Source organism: Eretmochelys imbricata, chromosome 2, assembly GCF_965152235.1.
Source record: "Eretmochelys imbricata isolate rEreImb1 chromosome 2, rEreImb1.hap1, whole genome shotgun sequence".
Taxonomy (NCBI): domain Eukaryota; kingdom Metazoa; phylum Chordata; order Testudines; family Cheloniidae; genus Eretmochelys; species Eretmochelys imbricata.
The window spans coordinates 143,004,275-143,025,276 of NC_135573.1; the positions used below are offsets into that span (position 1 = coordinate 143,004,275).

The 21,002-nt window shown below is 40.8% G+C and overlaps 1 protein-coding gene across 1 annotated transcript in view; it reads left to right on the forward strand.

Moving 5' to 3' along the window:
- SEMA5A (semaphorin 5A) overlaps nucleotides 1-21,002 on the forward strand; it is a 460,689-nt gene that overhangs the window by 289,016 nt on the left and 150,671 nt on the right. Inside the window, exons 11-12 of the mRNA XM_077809175.1 lie at nucleotides 9,335-9,452; nucleotides 19,603-19,784. Coding sequence (XP_077665301.1) covers nucleotides 9,335-9,452; nucleotides 19,603-19,784 — 300 coding nt within the window. The remainder of the gene's footprint in view (nucleotides 1-9,334; nucleotides 9,453-19,602; nucleotides 19,785-21,002) is intronic.

The following is a 21,002-nucleotide window of genomic DNA, read 5'->3' on the forward strand; positions in this document are numbered from 1 at the left end:
GAAGAATGTTATTAGTCTTAGATTGATTTTACAGAGGATGGAATTAACTAAAACTAGGGGTGGGGGGGGGGACTGAATTCACCTATATTTTGGATCCCGTCCTAAAGTTTTGAGGTCCTTCCCAAAAGATTTATTGTCCTACCTGATCCCAGCAGTCTCAGTCATGAACTCTTCTGCTCCTCTGCCCAGCTGTGAGTGTTCTCCTCAGACTCCCTTCCTACCAGATCCAAACTGTCAGGCAGAGGCAAGCTGCAATTATCTTCTGCTCGGCCCAAAATATTCTATCATAGCTCTTCCATATATCTAGATTGTTGTATGAAATAGACATGTATGTATTCAGCTCTAAACAAATGGCTGTGGTAAACAAAGAAGAATTCTGATAAACTGATAGAATTTTAAGGGCTGCTCAGAAGATATTTATTGCAATAGCCTTTTGGGGACAGAAATGTTTTTTTCCCCTTAGCATGGCAAAATGTTATGTGAAACAAATGATCTCAACTACATATGTTTGGTTCAGGGTACTATGGTAGTGTATTATTTTAAACAAAAAGTGATTTGAAAAAGAAGAAAATAAAATAGCCATGTGGTTTTCATAAATTCAGATCTATGATGTGGTTAGCTTATTTCCTTTAAGTTGTACAAGGAAATGGGATTTTTTTTAAGTGTTGTGAGGTTCCTCCTAAATTGTAGAGTTTGAAATACAGCTAAAACATCTTTAGATCAGCCCATTTTCCGCCAGATCCTTTCACCAATCATTTGATGTTTGGCAATTTATGTTTTCTAAATTAAAGTTTTGGGAATCATCTGAAATCAGAGGTTAAAAAGACTGTACGGAGGAAAAAATATTTGGAAGGACACTCTTTTTAACCTTGTTCCCCAAGTTTTAAAGTGTTTTACATTCCATACACCAATGCTGATTTAAGCAGCCCAGAAGGTGTAGAGTGAATGCTTCTCAGTTTCCCTTGCTTTGTGGAAAATGCCTGTATTGTCATCAAAATTATTTACAAAAGGTTTGAACTTCTGTGGGCTTCTTTTGGAAAAACTTATTTTCTGAAAGTCTTGCAGCAAAATAATTTTGAGCATGCAGCTGAAAAGGCATGTCATGGTCTAGAATCTACTGTAGATCTAAATGGATGAGAGTTATGGTAGTCTTGGTTCTAACTATGGCTAATATTCTCAAAAGTGGTTGTAGATGCTCTAATTTTGGGTGCCCAACTTGAAACATCCTAACAGCTCAAAGGGTTTCCAATGATACCCAAAATCACTCATCACTTTTGAAAATATTGGCCCTTGATGTTGGACTATAAGGTGGATAGAAAGATGGCTAGATTGTCGGGATCAACAAGTAATGATCAATGGCTCGATGTCTAGTTGGCAGCCGGTATCAAGCAGAGCGCTCCAGGGGTTGGTCCTGGGGCTGGTTTTGTTCAATAGCTTTATTAATGATCTGGATGATGGGATTAATTGCACCCTCAGCAAGTTTGCAGATGACACTAAGATAGGGGGAGAGGTAGATACGATGGAGGGTAGGAATAGGGTCCAGAGTGACCTAGACAAATTGGAGGATTGGGCCAAAAGAAATCTGATGAGGTTCAACAAGGACAAGTGCAGAGTCCTGCACTTAGGAAGGAAGAATCCCAAGCACCGCTACAGGCTGGGGACCAACTGTAGAAGCAGTTCTACAGAAAAGGACCTGGGGATTACAGTGGACAAGAAACTGGAGATGAGTCAGCAGTGTGCCCTTGTTGCCAAGAAGGCCAATGGCATATTGGGCTGTATTAGTAGGAACACTTCCAGCAGATCGAGGGACCTAATTTCCTCTCTATTCAGCACTGGTGAGGCCACATCTGGAGTATTGCATTCAGTTTTGGGCCCCCCACTACAGAAGGGATGTGGACAAATTGGAGAGAGTCCAGCGTAGGGCAATGGAAACTATTAGGGGGCTGGGGAACATGACTTATGAGGAGAGGCTGAGGGAACTGGGGTTATTTAGTCTGCAAAAGAGAAGAGTGAGGGCGGATTTGATAGCAGCCTTCAACTACTGGAAGGAGGGTTCCAAAGAGGATGGAGCTAGGCTGTTCTCAGTGGTGGCAGATGAAAGAACAAGAAGCAATGGTCTCAAGTTGCAGTGGGGGAGGTGTAGTTTGGATATTAGGAAACACTATTTCACTGTTTGGGTGATGAAGGTAACTGGAATGGGTTACCTAGGGAGGTGATGGAATCTCCATCCTTAGAGGTTTTTAAGGCCCAGCTTGACAAAGCCTTGGCAGGGATAATTTAGTTGGTTTTGGTCCTGCTTTGAACAGGGTATTAGACTAGATGACCTCCTGAGGTCTCTTCCAACCCTAATATTCTATGATCTGTGATCTTTATAAGTAAATGTCTTGCATTCAAAATATATAGTGATTCTAAATTAACTTGAAAATATTGTTGCAACAAAAATTAAAATCACAGCTTGCTGAAGGATGATGAACGTTTAGTAATATATCCGCTTTCATGTTAGCATCTGCTAAAGATATGCATGTCCACTGATCACATGTGGCCTGCTTTATGTCTTTGAAATGAAACAGTGACAAAGTTGTTGCATAAGGAAATGAAGCATTTCCTGAAGTAATTTAATTTGTATTTACAAAATAGAACTAGTTCAAATTAATTGCAGTATTCATTTATCCAGTGTCACAAAATTGTTTAAAACAAATGTAATTAAGTCCTGTGTCTCTTTGTTAAATTTCAGTTTTATGTAGTCTGGCTCTCTCAACAAGAAAACATCAAGCCTCCAGTCCACACTTGCTATCAGTATTTCTCTTTGTGGACCTCTCCTTATCTGTTTATTTGTAGATCTATACAGGAGAACTGTCAGTCAACATCTACATATTTGACAAGCACATTATACGCACCCAGTGTGGTGGCTGGGTGCCAGTGTTTGTTCCTAGAAAAGAACAAATTATAAAACCAGCATATTTTGTTTCATTATCAGGCCTGTGGCATCTGACAGGTTCTGATGTTCTCACTGAGTAACACACAGTTCATTCTAGGTCATTTTCTCCTAATGCCTAGTGGCAAAGTCTTTAAACCATGATTTGAGGACTTCAGTAGCTCAGACATAGGTTAGAGGTTTGTTACAGGAGTGGGTGGGTGATATTCTGTGGCCTGCGCTGTGCAGGAGGTCAGACTAGACGATCATAATGGTCCCTTCTGACCTTAAAGTCTATGATTCTGTTTCACAACCACTTGTATGATGTGTCTGACCTGGTTTCATGCTTAACATGTATAATTTGGATGTAGATTTTATTTGGCAATTTTGTTAGTAGTAACAGTCAGGTACAATGAATTCATTAATGACTCCCAATCACAATGGGATCTAATGGAGATGAATTTGTGATCATTTTCACCCATGAGAATCAAGGAGAGAACCAAGGGAACTTTGGTAGGCAGTTGTTCTGTCCCTCATGATATCATATTTAAAAGTTCAGTTTGGAGGAGAGATGAATATGTATTTATAAAAAGTAAACACTAAGAAAAGTAAGATGATTATACTGTATGGTTTAGATATGGTCAGTTCTGTGCCTTGACACTTTTCTCATTCAGAAATGTGACCTGAGCAAAATGGTAGCCATTCTGGGGTGATGTTTTCTCCTAAAGACATGTAGAGATGAACTTTTAAAAGTATCCCCTAACTTTAGATGGGTTATCTTTTGGGTGCTGGTCTTTGAAAACCAAACCAGCAGTGTCTCACGAAGGGCTGGCCGAAAAACAATAATTCAATTTTGTGAAAAAATTTAAAAGGTTTGCATTTTGTTTTCATTCTGCATCAGAATGAACCCAGGACTTTCAAAATTTTTCACAAAGTGTCTGTCTGATGATTAGAGCATTCTCCTATGTGGGAGACCCAGGTTCACATCTCTGCTCTGTTTCATTTGGAGCATAGGCTTGAACTCAGGTCTTTGATATCCCAAGTGAATACTCTAACCACTGGGCTATTGGCTATCCTGTGTTGGGTCTTTTTCACTGTGACTAGAAATTGCATCCTGAAGCTGGGGAAAATTTAATCGATAGGATACATTTCCACACAAAATGGGATGGTCAAGAAGACTGAAAGACAAGGTCTTCTTGACCACTGGTGATCTTGACCATTTAACTCTTTCTGCTGACTTAACCATACATATATGATTGCAGTATCTGACCATTATGATGTTAACTTGTCCAATAGGAACAGGACTGAGACATCAACTTATTTCAGAGACCAAATACCCCTTACCACCAAATTAGGGCAAAACTGAACCAGTCTGCCAGAGATAAAAGACTTTGTGTTACATTACAAAACACTGTGTTGCCCAGAAGGTCCTTATGGATCAGGGCAGAGGCATAATAACAGATCAATATGGGGAAATGTGCACGGCTGTGTCTGCTCTTTGGATGAAGAACTACAGTTCAAAAGGTTATACATTTGGCAGCTATCACAAACAGTAAATTCATTCAGGGCCGAATCCTGGCCTCATTGAAATGAATTGTAAAAGTCTCTTAAGTCAGTGGGACAGGATTTGGTCTTTAATGTTAAAATAAAAACAAGAAGCACCCACTCTATAGCTCTGTTTGTATATGTGTAATGTATTCTTTTTTAAGGCTAAAACTGAATGTTTACGTATGCATTTTGCTCTGGAGCACTATTCAGTTCTGCCTTTCTTTCTGAATAAATCACAGACCTCAGGTATTGTTGAAGTAGAGCAGTTTTGTTAGGCTGTTCAGAGCTAATTATAAAACAGCCAGGGAAATTAAACCACTTTAAAATTGATTAGTTTGTTGTTTTTACTTATCAATAACAAATCAGTGTTTAAACTTTGAGTGGTCATCAGTAGACAAACTGGGCATCACAGCTAGCTGAATGACTTACAAGAGGGATACTCAACCAGCCATCATTTACTTTTCCTAATGAAATGGAAAAGCAAGGAAGTAGTTAGGGAAATTTGAAGCAAGCACTAGAAGTCCAGCATTACAGTACATTTTGCAGAGATGCTAAAGCCATAGTTTAGTCATGTTAGACTAGGAATAGTGATTTGTAATGAACTGATTCATGATCAGTTGTTCTGTTGTTCTTGGGCTTCCTTTGTGAATTTTGTCTCTCTGAGGATTCAAAGAAAAGAAACAGCAAGGGAAGCCAACAGAGTAAGTATTAGAAGTATAATACTTATAGGGCTGATATTGGAAGCATAGGTCCAGAGTCTGATGATGGCTACGCCAGTGTAAATGCAGTATAACTCCATTGAAATACACTGTGTTCTATTAGATTCCCTTCACTGTATCTGAGAAGAATCTGCCCAGGGGCTTTCCTTCCCTTTTTTATTAATTCAAGTTATCCATTTGTTTTTACATATTAATTAAAACATATATTTTATGTTTGTTCTCGTATTAGTTGGCTGACTTAGGTCATTTCTGGTGCTTCTGTAAGGAAGGGACTTATTTGGGTCAGGCATAATGTGAACAGGTGCTATATATGTTTCCTCGCTCATTTCTGCTAGTGCACCTCAATTTTGACCTATGGTCCTGACCATTTCACTTTTATTCCTGGGCCCGTTTCCCGATAGTAGCAGACGTAGGCCAAATTGTGTAATGTCTTTGAGATGTGGACAGATATCCATTGGGGATTAGGTTGAAGTAACTTATTTTCACTTCTGGCAAAATTTAAATGTAACCCAAGTTTCCAGAGGTAGAAGGAGGCTAATGTATTATTCAATTCTGCCAGTTAGTCTGTTCTGTTTAAAAGGGCTCTGTCAACTTACAAATCATACACAGTATTTTTTTCCAGACAAAAATATTCCTCCAGTAGTACCTAAGATAAATTTAACTGAAAGAGGTTAGAGGGGGAAACTCTATATTAGTTTCCAGTTTGCTCACACCATATGTATTTGACAGCCCTTCGTGTCTAGTTAGTTTTATTGTTTCCTCTGTACAATGTCAGTTTCTCCATTGGTTGTGTGTGTGTGAGACACAGTGACATGAGAGTAAGAAGCATTAAAAGATGGAGGGAAAGGAAAATGTGATTATAAAACAACAACAAATTGGTGAGAAGACTTAGATGCAGGTATAATACCTGAAACTACTTTTAACACATTTGAAAAGAACCAGTTCTCAAATTGACCATGCCCCTTTGAACATTATTCCATCTTAAGTAGATACTAGCCAGTTCAGTCAGCTGATAGAAGTATCACACAAAATAACTTAGCCCTGGTCTACACTTTTGGGAGAGGGGGTCGACCTAAATACGCAACTTAAGCTATGCGAATAGCATAGCTGAAGTCGGCGTATCTTAGGTCCACTTACCTGGCTGCAAGGATGGCAGCTAGTTGACTGCTGCCACTCCCCCATCGACTCTGCTTCCACCTCTCGCGAGCTGGAGTTCCCGAGACGATGGGGAGTGTGTTCGGGGATCGATTTATCGCATATAGACAAGACGCGATAAAGCGATCCCTGATAGATCAATCAGATCTCCAGATCTAGCGGGTAGTGAAGACCTGCCCTTAGAAGTGGTATAATAGTGACTGAAGAATAAAGGGAAAAAGGAAGCTTGAAAGGGAACCCAAGGCTGAAGTGCAAGCTAAAGATGACCTTGTAAAGTTTAACGTATATTTGGAGGGCAGGGGTGAATAACATAACTGGCCAATCAGTGGGAAGAAGAAAAGTAATTCAGTCATTTTGGCAAATTTCTCATATTTTTGCATTATTTCAGCCACAGTTCTCCCTATTTCCTCCAACAGCGCCAAATTCTGCCCTTCAGTGTCTGTATGCCTCTCCCATTAATGTCAGCGGGAGTTATATACTCACAACAGAAGAGAGAGTGTGGACTTCAGGGGTCTCTTCGCCTCTCCCTTTGTGAACAGTTGTCATTGATATCTGTGTTACAAATTTTGGGGAAGATTTAGCTCCCATTGACTTTCAGTGGGACTTGTGCTCCTAAATTTTGTAGGCACTTTTGAAAATCTCCCCCTCCATTCATACCCAATCAATGGGAATGATATGTACTCAGGCTGGGACTATATTGAGGTTCTTTTGAAAAATCTTCCCACCTTCTCTTTAGGACCAGTGTAGCTTCACCAGCGCGGTCAGTGTCGTCTAGTTGCTGGCATTTTTACCACGGTATCATATAGTCCTGTCTACACCATTAGCAGATAGCACTACCCATTGTCACTAGCACTGGTGGAGCAGCAATGCTGTTACAACAACGATGGCAGATGTTCACCAAAAAGCATTTCAGACACATCCATAAGGAGAATTTAACAGACCTCTTGTGTCTGTTTATCCACTTCTATGCATGAAATTCCCTCTTAAGGATTATACTATTCATGTGAAATGAAAAAGAAACACACAATACCTCTGAATTTAAGAACAGGTAATTCTGTTTCATTGAGGAAAATAATGACACATTATTGTGTGTTATCACTTGCGTCTTTCATTTTAGCATCAGACAAAAGCTCTGTAATCTTCTAGCCTAAAAGTTTGCTCCCCTTTCACTCTGTATAAAGTATTTATCTTGTGTGGCTAACTGATTTTCAGTTGGGAGTAGCAACACAAAATAATGAGATACCTGGAGAACATAAATGGAACTTTATTATCCCCAGAGAAAAATGGGAGAAGAAAAGAAATGGGGCTTTAGAACCTGGGACAGTTAATCAAAAATAGGCACCACAAAAATAAATATAAACTTAGAAGATACCTCTCTTCCATTCCCAATTTGGGAGCAAGTATAAAAAAATATAAATTTCCCAGAAACTTGCAAATCAATGGCAGAAAGAATAAGATGTAAAAAGCCATACTGTATCTTAGACACAGTGTCTCCCTGAGCTGTGTGGAGAAGAGCAGAACAAGAGAGATGCCCTTGTGTTATGCTCCATGTGGTAAGAACATCCCCACCCTGTCATGTATCATTAATGGTATTTGACTGATGAACTTTTATCACGACAGAACACGCTCTACTACTTGATTTACAGAAATAGCTATCAGCAAAAGAAAGCTGTTATCTGAGAAAGGGGATGAACTGCTAGCTTTATGTACTGGGGCTCAGTGTGTTTGTGGAAGTTTGACCTGGTGCTTTCTCACTTCCCCTTTTCCTATCTCATGTGGTTCCCCAAGAGAGGTGAATGGGATTGCTAGGACCATGTGCTGATTCTGAGGGGTATGGTGAGGGGTGGGATGGAAGGGTTAGCTCATCCTGCCATACCTTAGTTCTGTCCCTGCTCCTACCCTGCTACAGCTGCTCTGACAGTTCTCAGGCATCCCTGGTGCAGGGTCTGCTGCTGCTACTGGTCTGCTGCTGCTTTGGCAGCAGTATGGGCCCAGCTCTTCAGAATGTTCCATTTAGTAATTATTTTTGTATGCTCCAAGACATTGCTGATCAATGCAAGTCAGATAAGGGAAATGGGAATTTTTAGCAATTTAGAACTCAGCTTAACCTAAACACATTTTATGGGATAAAGAATAAACACTTCTCTAGCCTGAGGGCTCTCTCCCTTGCCAAATTTCAAAGGCTTCCTGCAAACTATGGAGGTGTAGGAACTTCTTTAAAAAGGGCTGCAAGAATCTTTTACAACTGAAAATGTTATGCAGCCTGAAAATTGGGATTACTACAAGCTTCCCCTTTAATACACATGTACTAGGAAAGTATGAGTATTTTGATGCGAGGATCTAATGGCCAGCCCCCGATGATGGATTTAAAGAGACGGGTAACCAAAACATGAAAATAATGTGGGGTTATTCCTTTAAGCATAAATATTATTTACTTAATTTGCATGGACTACCCTATTTCATACCACGTAGTAAGGGCAGAATAAGCCACTTTTTTGGTACTTATTTCAAAGGGTTCTATACCACACTGTAAAAGAAATAGCTGCCGTTAATGAAGTTTTGTTGTGTTCTGTTTCAAAGGAGCAGCTATTATCATCTTCCTCTCAAAAGGTGATAACTGTAGTTTCAGAATAGTCAAAAACATGCCTTCTGAAATCATCTGAGAGCAGACAATTTGTTTTTTAATCACTTCTGCTATACTGCAGTGATTAAGTATTATTACAACTTGACTACATACTATGCACACAACTAGAAAATTTACCAGATTACCTATAATAGATTCTAGGTCTGTATCCCAGATGTTTATTAATTCCCATTAACTTTCCATAGTTCAGTCACCTTGATGTGTCACCTGAACTCCATTACAATAATTGTGTCTGTTTTACTTTATTGATCTATCTAATATGAGGAAATGTTAAGTAGCATCTCAGGGAGCCTTGGCATGTATAGGCAAATATAAGTGTTCATATTATCTAATTTTTCGGGTTTATATTTGCAGTGCATGTATTGGATCCCAGGATCCTTACTGTGGCTGGGACATGGTGATGAAGAAATGCACAACACTGGAAGAAAGTCTGAGCATGAGTCAGTGGGAGCAAAGCATCACTGTGTGTCCAGTAAGTCCAAGAAAATTCATTGACCTCTTAAAGTTCTTGAGTTCATGTGGATCTCATGTAAACTCGTCACTGTAAGATTTCTCAGGCTGAGAACGTAATTATACACAAAGCACATTGCTTCAGGCCTTTCTGCTCAGATGTGGACTGTAAACTTATTTGTTTTTCAGTTCATAGCCAACTAATTTGCAGTATGTATAAGAAATTGTTTGCAGTTTTATATGGAACAGTCAGCTTTCTTCCCCCAGTGTAACATTCCCACTTTGAAGATGAATATTCACAAATTACAGCAAAGTGGTTTTCCTTCGAGAATGTTCCCCCTACTTTGTACTGTAAAACCAGATTTTAATTGCTAGAGATGGAATCTTGCCCCCTGAGGTTGTTATTGCTAATTTAAAAAGTCACATAACAGTTCACAAAGTTCACTAATTGAAAAGGTGCTATCCTTCCAGAGACAGAAAGTGGATTTTTTGGATGCAGAAAACCCACACACATAATGACATATGAACACTGATTATAGCAAGTATAATATTTATGACTACTCAAGGGGTTTTGTTTTTTGGTTTTTTTTTTTTAAATTTCATATGCTCTCTCCTGTTTAGTCTGGCCTCAACATTTTAATATCATGCTCAAAATAGGTAATGAAATAAACAATTTAAATAATAAAATATTTATTATTATTGTATTATGTATCGGTACAGATAAGAAAATTCCCTTCCCCAGGGAGTTTGCAAACCAATGGCCAGATTCTGCTTCCCCTATTCATGTTGAATAGTACCTTGCTCCTGAAATAGTCCCATTGCATTCAGTGGGATTATTCTAGAAGTAAGGTACTACTCAGCATCAGGGTGGTAGAATGTATCTGCAAATTAGATTGATAGCATAATTGGAGCAGACACCCATCCAAAGTGGAAGGGAAGGATGGTAGAAAACAGAATCCTCAGGAAAAGGGAACACTGCTCTTTGCAGAGTATGATTTACAAAGAGCAAGAGTAGACAATATGGAGGTGAGAATAGGAAAGGAAATCAAGCAAAAGACAGATTAGAAGAATGTGGAGACACCTTGCACTGAAGAAGAGGGAGGTTGTTTAAGGCACAGAAGTGGCTACAACTGGTACTGATTCTTGTGTAGGGAGAAGAAAATAAAAGGAACAGTGAAGCAAGATGATTGTACGGACCATATGGAACAAGAGAAGGAGTAGAAGGAAATGAGAACTAAGATATAAGCAAGGAAAGAGCTATATGAATGCCTGAAGGTGAGAAAGATGAGACAAAAAGAAAAGGAGTACTTGTGGCACCTTAGAGACTAACCAATTTATTTGAGCATGGAGCTTTCGTGAGCTACAGCTCACTTCTTCGGATGAAGTGAGCTGTAGCTCACGAAAGCTCCATGCTCAAATAAATTGGTTAGTCTCTAAGGTGCCACAAGTACTCCTTTTCTTTTTGCGAATACAGACTAACACGGCTGTTACTCTGAAAGATGAGACAGAACTTGATGTGTAGTCAAGGAGTCAGTGGAGGGTGGGGCAGTGAGAGAAGATGATTTTTAACTGCAGTGTTTTGGATAGACTAGAAGGGGGAGAAGAAAGGAAGCCAGAAAGAAAGGGAGGTTATGATAGTCGAGATTAAAAATAGCTGGTGCATGCGGCAGGGGGTTAGCAGTCAGGGTATAGAGAAGTCAGATTTTAGACAGGTTACAAAGGAAGAATGGCAGGATTTTTTCAAGATCCTGGATGCTGAGAGATTCAAACAGGGCACAAGCCTGGGTATCAGGGAATATAATTCAGTTATCATTGAAAAGGTTGAGGAGAGGAGAGTGACTTGAAGGATAGGTGATGAATATAGGAATAAAGTGTCATCCTTGAGTTTAGATAAAAAATACCTGTCTGAACTGTCTCCCCCAACCTGACTACCTCCCGGTGCTGCCCAAATGTGTTTTGAGTGCTCTGCGAGGGGGCTTCTCTAAAGCACTCAGTTTTGACCTGACACTGCTCCCACTGAAGTCAATGGCTAACGTCAGTAGAAAAAGTTAAGCTAGTATTGAGCATACCACTGTCTGCCTTCCAAAACTGACAGTGAACACTAATTGGGGGTAAAATCCACCTGGAGACGTGCTGTTTTATAATGAAAAACTGCTTGGATGCTTACACTTTTCTGGTAACCAACAGTAGTGCTTTAGCATCAAGTTCACAAATCCCTCTCAGTATTTTTCTATTAAATACATACTAAAGGAAAGAGATTCCCCCACCACCACCCCTTTCAGAATATTTGAGATCATCTTTGGTGTACAAATCGAAATGTGTATTCTAAACACTACTCTCAAATGCATTTTGAAGCTAAATCCCCTTTCAAGTCTTTTAGGCTTTTCCTCATCATGCTCATTGTGTTAAAGAATCATAGAATATCAGGGTTGAAAGGGACCTCAGGGGGTCATCTAGTCCAACACCCTGCTCAAAACAGGACCAATCCCCAACTAAATCATCCCAGCCAGAGCTTTGTCAAGCCTGACCTTAAAAACTTCTAAGGAAGGAGATTCCACCACCTCCCTAGATAACACATTCCAGTGCTTCACCACCCTCCTACTGAAAAAGTTTTTCCTAATATCCAACCTAAACCTCCCCCACTGCAACTTGAGACCATTACTCCTTGTTCTGTCATCAGCTACCACTGAGAACAGTCTAGATCCATCCTCTTTGGAACCCCCTTTCAGGTAGTTGAAAGCAGCTATCAAATCCCCCCTCATTCTGCTCTTTAGGTTGAGGGGCTGTCTGTAAGCAAGATTGTTTTCCAGGATAGGTTGTAGATCGTTGATGATGCACTGGAGAGGTTTTAGCTGGGGGCTGTATGTGATGGCCAGTGGTGTTCTGTTTTTTTCCTTGTTGGGCCTGTCCTGTAGTGGGTGACTTCCGGGTACCCATTTCACTCTGTCCATCTGTTTCCTCCCTTCCCCAGGTGGCTATTGTAGTTTTAAGAATGCTTGATAAGGATCTTGTAGGTGTTTGTCTCTGTAAGACATCAGGAATGGTAACGTACAAAAGCCAGTAGGAGAACACTTCAGTCTTCCTGGACATTCAATAACAGATTTAAAAGTAGCCATCCTTCAGCCAAAAAACTTCAAAAACAGACTTCAAAGAGAAACTGCAGAGCTACAATTTAATTGCAAACTTAACACCATCAGTTTGGGCTTGAACAGGGACTGGGAGTGGCTGGCTCACTACAAAAGCAATTTTCCCTCTCTTGGTATTGACACCTCCTCCTCAGTTATTGGCAGTGGACCACATATGCCCTGACCGAACTGATCTTGTTAACACTGGTTCTCTACTTGTAAGGTAACTCCCCTCTCTTCATGTGCCAGTATAATAATGCCTGCATCTGTAATTTTCACTCTATGCATCTGAAGAAGTGGTTTTTTTTACCTACGAAAGCTTATGCCCAAATAAATTGGTTAGTCTTTAAGGAGCCACCAGACTCCTCATTGTTTTCTTGAAATGTATCTGAGTTGTATGTCTCTGGCCAAGATTACTCTACTCCTTTCCTTAGTGCCCCTCTCCCGCAATGTCTATTCATGCTTATACAAAAGAGGCTGCTTTGGGGGTCATTGTGGGAGTTGGTGGCAATAGGCTGATGAATTAGTGGGGGAGAGGTGTCAAAGGAAATTCCAGATTCTCTTCCCGCTTCCTAGCGGGAAGGGCACTTTCCTGGTGCAGGACCAAAAGTGATTTCCTCACCTCTGCTGAGCTTCTGTTGTTCCTTCTGAAGCCCACCTGATGCTTTTCCTCTGCCCCTTCCCCTCTTCAAGCCAGTTGAGATGAAGAGAAGGGGCAGCCCTTACAGCACAGTTCCTCTACTTTTAATAGCAAGGGCTCCTGGAAGGCTCCTGAACTTCTGAGTCCCTGAATGCTGGGAAGCTGTTGAGGAGAGAGCAGGAGGGGATGGATTTATGCCCATGTGACATCTGTGTGTGCTATAAGCACATCCTAGCAGGAGCCTCTCACATTCTGGAATACAATCCATGCCAGTGAAGGCTAGGTCACCACCTGTCCTGCAACCTGGGGTACCTTGCAATGCTTTGCTGCTGTACCTTCCACCTGGGCCTCTCACAAACAGCCAAACCGCATGCAGCTCACGTCCTGTGTGTCTGTGTATAGCTGCAGCCCTGTCCTGCAACTCTGACCACAGCAACCTGTCAGGAAACATAAGTCACACTCTGGCTGCCAGCAGCCGTGGCTACTACTTGCAGGGTGACCACAACACACTTCCAGTCCCAAATTTTCCTCCTCAAAAATGTGTTCTCCACTATCCAGCGCTCTCCTGGACAGTTCAGATATTTTGGGTCTGTTGCCTCTGTAAGGGAACGATATTGAACAGTTTTGCTATTTTAAATTGAGCTACCACAGAGCCCAGTTTAACCACAACACTGGATTAGTTTTGATTAAAGACTACAACAAGTGTATTTACCTACAAAGAGAGATTTTAAGTGAGTACAAGTAGAAGGCATTACAATTAGAAATGGTCACAAGAGGAATGAAGATTAAATGCTTTCCAGTGCTAAAACTTAACAAGCTTGACTTGGTTCAAGGTAAAATCCTTACCACATGTTCCCAACAACAGGGCTGACCAAACTTCAGGTCAGGATCCCTCCCGAAGTCAAGCAGTTTCCTTTGTCTTCTTAGGTGGAAAAGAGTGATGTCTCTCTCAGTTAATACTTTGAGGTGTTCTTGCCCCTCACTTCTATAGTCTAGTCACTCTTTGAAATGGATTCTTCTGAGAATTATCCCTCAAAGCAAAGTTTGTTCCAGTAGTGAAGAAGGCAAAGCGTAGTCTGGATGTGAAGGTGCCCCATGCTCTTTCTTCTCTCCTGTGTATGCTGAAATACAAATTTTCCTTGTCTCGCTCTTGCTGTCTCAAGGACCTCGTTTACTACTGTATATACATGGAGGCACACACACAATCCTTTGTTTAAGGTAGACCTGTTTAGGCAGGAGTAGTTAATCAGGACTATGTGGGTTTAAACATGTTCTATAAATATTGTACGGGGAGAATTCATAACTTATATATAATGTTGCCATGTACATTTCATTGTGATATTATTGGCCAATTAGTTATTAGTTTTTAAATGAAATCTCACAAGGCATACTTTGTATAAAGATTATCACAACAGTATGTAGGGTGTGAATACAGGGTGCATTTGGTCACAGAGCCCTAGATTTATTCTCCATTGCCCTGCACCTTGTGTAGAGATTTACACCTGTGCAAAATGGCCAGATCACACTGGTGGTCATTTACACCATTTTGAACTTACTTAGTACCAGAATAAATCACTATACAAAATGCAAGGCTTTGGAGAATCAACCCTTTTGTGTTCTGACTTTTTATGCATTATTAAATTTCTTTAAAAAAAAAACGTTTTGCATGAAGCTTTACAACTACAGTCGAACCTCATACCCTAGTGCTGTGCTTTTCAAAGTTCAGGTCATAACCGAGTAGTGGGTCACAGAATGCAAGGCACTGGATCACCTTGCTCAGCACCTAGGGACCCATTCCAGGCCCCACCCCGCAGCCTTCACCCCTGCAACTCAACCCTCTGCTCCAGCCCTGAGTCCTCTCCCTCACCTCAAACCCCTCATCCCCAGCTCCATTGGGTCGTGGGCATCAACAATTTTCTTCAACTGGGTCGCCAGAAAGAAAGTTTGAAAACCACTGCTGTAGAGGAAGAGCCCATTGCTGTCACACAGGAAAGCTGTTTTCAATTCCTAAGCCCAGCTCCTTGCTTCTTGGTCAGCGGGAACTAGGAGTACAGTATAGTGTATTCAATTCCTGATATATGAAGTGCATCATATCATTTTACAACAGGTCCTCCGAATAAATAGCTAATATTCAGATTGTGCTGATGGGATTGTTGATGGGTTATTTATTATTATTGGGAAGGGTGGGTTTATTCTTTATATGGGCAGTCCATAAGGGTGTAGTCTCTGAATTTTTGTATAAACTGGTGGAAACCCACCAGAAGCATTTTCACCTTGAGGCGATGTTGGCATAGGTGTAGCATGCAAACTCAAACTCGGTGATTCCCACCCCAGAGAATAGGCAACACAAGAAGTTGCTGGCTGACTGAAGATATAGAGTTCCTCAGAGTGCAGGCTAGCACAAAATAGGCAAAAGAGCCATTTGGAGGGTTGCAGAGAGCATCAAGAGACATATAGATAGCAGAGAAAAGAAGAAACTTTGGGTGGGAACGAGAGAAGGAAAGTAAGGCACCGGATAAAAGAAGGGTGGGAGAGGAAATATAACCAAATCAGAGAAAAAGTAAATATCTCCTTCTTTTGTGCTGGCCTGCACTCTGAGGTAGGTGAGAAGGTTGAATGCAACACAACTTTATGGGCAAAGGGCATTGCACTGGTGCTGGTGAGAGCTGAATTTGGCCCTCAGGTTAGTAAACTTTCATTTAAAGTGCTCAAAGTCCCACATTTGCCTTGTTTTCTATATAGACACCTGGGGATCTAGCTGATCATATGTGTTGTCTTGTGAAAACTATAGGTGAGACAGCAGTGAGGGTGTTCTGATACATCATGGAAAAGTAAGCAGTAGAGATGGTTTCATAGCTCTGACACTAATTGGACTGGGGACATGTTATCTGTGTTTATAGAATACAGACTCTTCCAACCCTCAGTGTAAGAGAATGAGCACAACTGACATTTAACAAGAAATAATTATTTCCTGTTTGTGAAAAATAACAGCATACACACTGTATTATAGTGTGTTATTTTCAGTAAACATGTGTCAGCAGTATGCTGAGTTGATAGATTGTAGCTATATCAGTCACAGCTGCCAGAAAATAAATTTGTCTGTTCTATGGGGTAGCACTGTATGTGAATGATTGATCTTGAAAAGTGTTATTAATAGTTAAATTATGGAACCTTTTAGCAGAGTGGCTGGAAATCAGCAGTGAAAACATGCTGCCTGCTGTAATTAAATCTCTTATATCTTCTAATTATCTGTGAAATTTATACCTCCTTTATCTCCCTTCCCCACCTCATTTAGAAGTAAGTGATGTCCATTGTTGGAGCCAGGTAGTCAAGAGAGTCACCTTTCTCTGTGATTCATAGCAGTTCTGCCAGTTTTGTTTTTAGTTCAGTGTAGAAACAGATGTTAGGACATTAAGTACTGGTACTTTCCCTCCCTGTTTCCCCACTTAAAACATGCCTAACTGCTTCAGGCTATCCCCCCCGACATTTGTTGGGTGGGGGAAGATCTATGTACTATTTAGCTATATCATTATTATTTATTTGTACTGCTGTAGCCCTATGGGGCCCTACTCCTAGCCCTGGATCCCAGTATGCTAGGTGTTGTACAAACACAGAACAAAAAGTTGGTTTCTTGAATCTATAATGCAAGTTTTCTAATCATTTAATCATTCTCTACTAAAGAGTGCCTTCATCTAGAGAGCTAAATTCCTGATATCCATCATCAATTTCATGAAAGGGTCCAGTAGCAATGCAGTCTGAAATCTAGAGTTAGCACTGTTTCTTTTAATTAGACAATTCCTGGGTGAATATATAATTATACATATCTTATTCACATAGCTTTTAAACTGTGTTTTGGAAGAATTATTCAACACCATAAAAGAGCCTGATCCTCCTCCAGGTGGAGACAGCGGGAATAAACTTTAAGGGAACAGGCAAAGGTCCTAAAAATAAAGTTTTATGCTTTTTCATTTTTATTGTTTTTTACAGCTGTGTTTTCCCCATTTATCAGCCTTTTGGATCTGCTCTCCTCCAAGAATTATTTGCGTTCTTGGCAGAACATCTGATCTAATGTATTTCATTTTCGACCGGTTCATTTTTAATCCAACTTGACTACTTTCCGCTTTCAGTTCTTTAAGCATTCTCTCAAGCTGGCCTGTATTTTCGGCTATCAGCACTATATCATCTGTGAACCTGAGATGGTTTAGCCGCTTGCCGTTTATATTAATCCTGCCTTTCAAGTCTGCTTGTCAAAAAAACAATTCAAGACAGGCTGTGAATAATTCTGATGAAACTGTATCTCCTTGTTTCACACCTTTCTCGATGGGGATTTGGAGGGGAGTATCGAACAACGATATGTCCGTGCTGCAGCCAGAGTTCGCTTCCTTTAGTAATGTGATATATTTTGTGCCGGTGCCCTGTTCTGAAAGAGCTTCAAGAACGGTGTTAGTCTCTGTGCTGTTGAACGCCTTCTTGTAGTCTACGAAGGCAGTGCACAAAGGGAACTTCTATTCCCTTGAACACTCTAGTAGTTGGTTTAGAGTGAAGATGTGGTCTATCGTGCTGTAATTCCTTCGAAAGCCGGTTGCTGTTCATCCAGGTTTTGCGACAGTCTATTTGTTATTATTTTAGTGAACAACTTATAGATATACGAAAGCAGGCAGATCAGGTGATAGTTCTTTAGATTTTCTCAATCACCTTCCTTATGCAGCAAGATGGTATTGGACTCTTTCCAACTGGATGGTATCTTCTGGATTTCCAGGTAGCAGCTGAACCTTTGGGCAAGAGCTTTCCAAAGTTCCTGACCTCCCGCCTTAAGCACTTCTGCTGTCAGACCATCCTTGCCTGGAGCCTTCCCCTCTTTCATTTGATGGACTGCGTGACGGACTTCGCTGATGAGAACCGGGAGTATGTGTTCATCGGTTTGTTGAAGTGATGGCATTGGGACGTCTATATGGGTTGCAAACAGCTGGGTATAGAAATCCCTGCTGATTGCCTCCATCTCTGTTCGATTGGTTACTGATTCTCCGTCCCTGTTCTTCAAAGCTGATAATAATGACCTGTGCAACGCCAGTTCCCGTTTGCATTTTTTGAGACTTTTACGATCTTCAGCAGCCTTTAGGAGCTTTTCAGTTCGAAATTTCTCAAAGTCTTCCTTCAGCGTTTATTTGGGCCAGGAAGTCAGCATGCACCATGATCAGAAAGGTGAACTGTTGTGCAGAAAAAAAAGCTGGATGGTGCGCATTCAGTGACATCAAGGACATCCTCCAAGGAAAGATCAGCAAAACAACTTGTGCAAATCTTTTTAACTCGACTGTACTTCCAGTGACGTTATATGGCAGCGAAACATGGTCTCTGACAAAGATTGAAGAACATCAACGGTCTGTCACACAGAGGGCGATGGAACGAACATTTTTGGGCATTTCGCTCCACGATCATATCCTCAACGAAATAATTAGGCAGCAGTCTGGAGTGTGAGACGTTGTTGAAAGCAGGCTCAGCAAATGTGGTGGGCTGGACATGTGGCCCGACTCAGCGACAACAGATGGACCACAGCTATAGCCGAGTGGTGTCCGCGAGAACAGAAACAGCCATGCGGTCAGCCTCCAAAGAGGTGGGATGATTTCCTAACAAGGAGATATGGACAAGCATGGCGAAGGATGGCCAGAGCGAGAGAAGATTGGAAGATGTGTTGTGATTGGCTCAGTCCCAACTGATGAAGGACCGACAGTCTATGCAGTTTCCCTCATAGATAATGTATATATTTAAAATCACATTCTGCTTCCCCAGGGAGTGGAATTTTAGTGATGGTTCTTTTATTAAAATGTGTTTTTATAAATAACAAAGAAAACTACTAATCATTAAGATTTAGCATAGACTTAACTAGAATCTATCCCTTGACCGTTATCTTCTACTGCTTCCTCCTTTCAATCTAAAGTCATATTTCTGCAAACATTCTTGCATATTCTATTTTGCAATAGTGTCTTAGACCAGATGACAGCAGAGTTTGGGAGAAATGGGAAATAATTTCAGGCAGAAGATGATTAAGAGAATGGAGCTCTAATTCCTGTTGAATTTCTGTAGGAATTCTTTCCAGAGGAGCCAGTGATATTGGTTGTATTTAGGGGTGATGATGATTGATTATTATTATTATTATTTATAGTGTCCAAAGGCTCCATTGCTCCGGGCATGGTACAAACACAAAAAAGAGAATTCCTGCTCTAAAGGATTTATGGTCTAAAAGGGTGTGATCCTTTTGAGAATGATTCCTGTGGTGGCTCTAAATTTTGAATAGCTGAAGTTCAGACTTCACTATGTTGTGCAATTAAAAAGTTACATCAGAAGGGACCTCTGATCAGTTTTCTGCTGTCTTACCATAAGCTTTGACTTTCTGCTTTTATATCTTCTAGACCAGGAATTTGACTGTGGATGGGAATTTTGGAATGTGGTCTCAGTGGAAACCCTGCACCCACACTGATGGTACTAGTGTTGGCTCCTGCCTCTGCAGAACTCGCTTGTGTGACAGTCCAGCTCCTCAGTGTGGAGGCTGGCAGTGCGAAGGACCAAGTATGGAAATTGCCAACTGCTCCAGGTACGTCAGACAATCGCAAGACCCAAAGAGATCCTATAGGATATCTTTTTTAAAGTATTAAAAATAAAGCACATTTTAAGTAATATTTCTTTTAAACCTTGTCCACAGCCTTCCTATTGCTTCTTGAATATGAAACTGCTTATGATGATAGCCACAGCACCATGGGACATAAGTAGCCTCTCAGACTTTGCTGGGAGAGAGAACTGTCCAAGTGGGAAAAATTAACTTCAAGTTTTGTGAAACTAATTAAGTTGACCACAATTAATATTAACAACAGAAATGTAGGGGGAAAAAAGCAATGCATTTGGTGACACCGACAATTTAAAGCCCCAGAGTTTAGTAATTTATTGGGGCCCAGAGATACTTTGGCAGGACCAGCTTTTTTTAAACATTAGTTCTGGCCCAGTGATCAGAAAAAACACATTTTGAGCGCCAAGTCCCGGGAGTCACAACCCTTTAGCACCACCTCCGTTGGACCAGCTCTCAGGGTTTGTGAGTACATGCACTAGGGATGGGGAGCAAAAGAAGGGTCCTTGTCTCTCTGCACTGGAGAGGAGGCAGGTCCACCGTAGCCTGTGCTGATAGCATAATATCCTGGTCTATGGCCAACCAAGTCTGGTCTTGCACCCACTTTTCCATCCCACACCACTCACCTGACCCCATACACAGAATACTAGAGCAGATCATTTTTCAATCTAAGCTTAGAAACAAAGTGTTTGTTCTCAACAGTCTTGGCCAAGTTAGAGGGTGTAGGATTAGCAGACTTGTGCTGACAACTGGTGATAGTGAAGGAAGTGGGTCTAATTTGATCTGGAGCTCATGTTTCAAACTTTTTTTACACCTAACTCCCAAGTTAAAACTTGTTCAGTGGTCTGTTCTGTTCATTTCCAGCAGTTCCTTCTTTTATTACTTTCTCTAGTCCATTACTTATGCTACGCCAGTAGCAAATACTTTAACTTCCGAATCACCTCATGATATTTTTGCATGAATCACAACAGATGTTATCCGGCATGTAACGGTAGACAAAATGATTCCAGCTGATACAAGATGCAATAATGAATGAGTGTAAATAGTTAAGAAAAATCAATACGGTGCTTACAATTGACTGTAGAGTAGAGAATTGTGAGGAGAGAGGATAAGGATACTATATGAAGCTAAACAGTTGAACAAGTATGGACTTGGAGGGCCAGAATTTTAGAGGTATTTATTTAGAGGTGT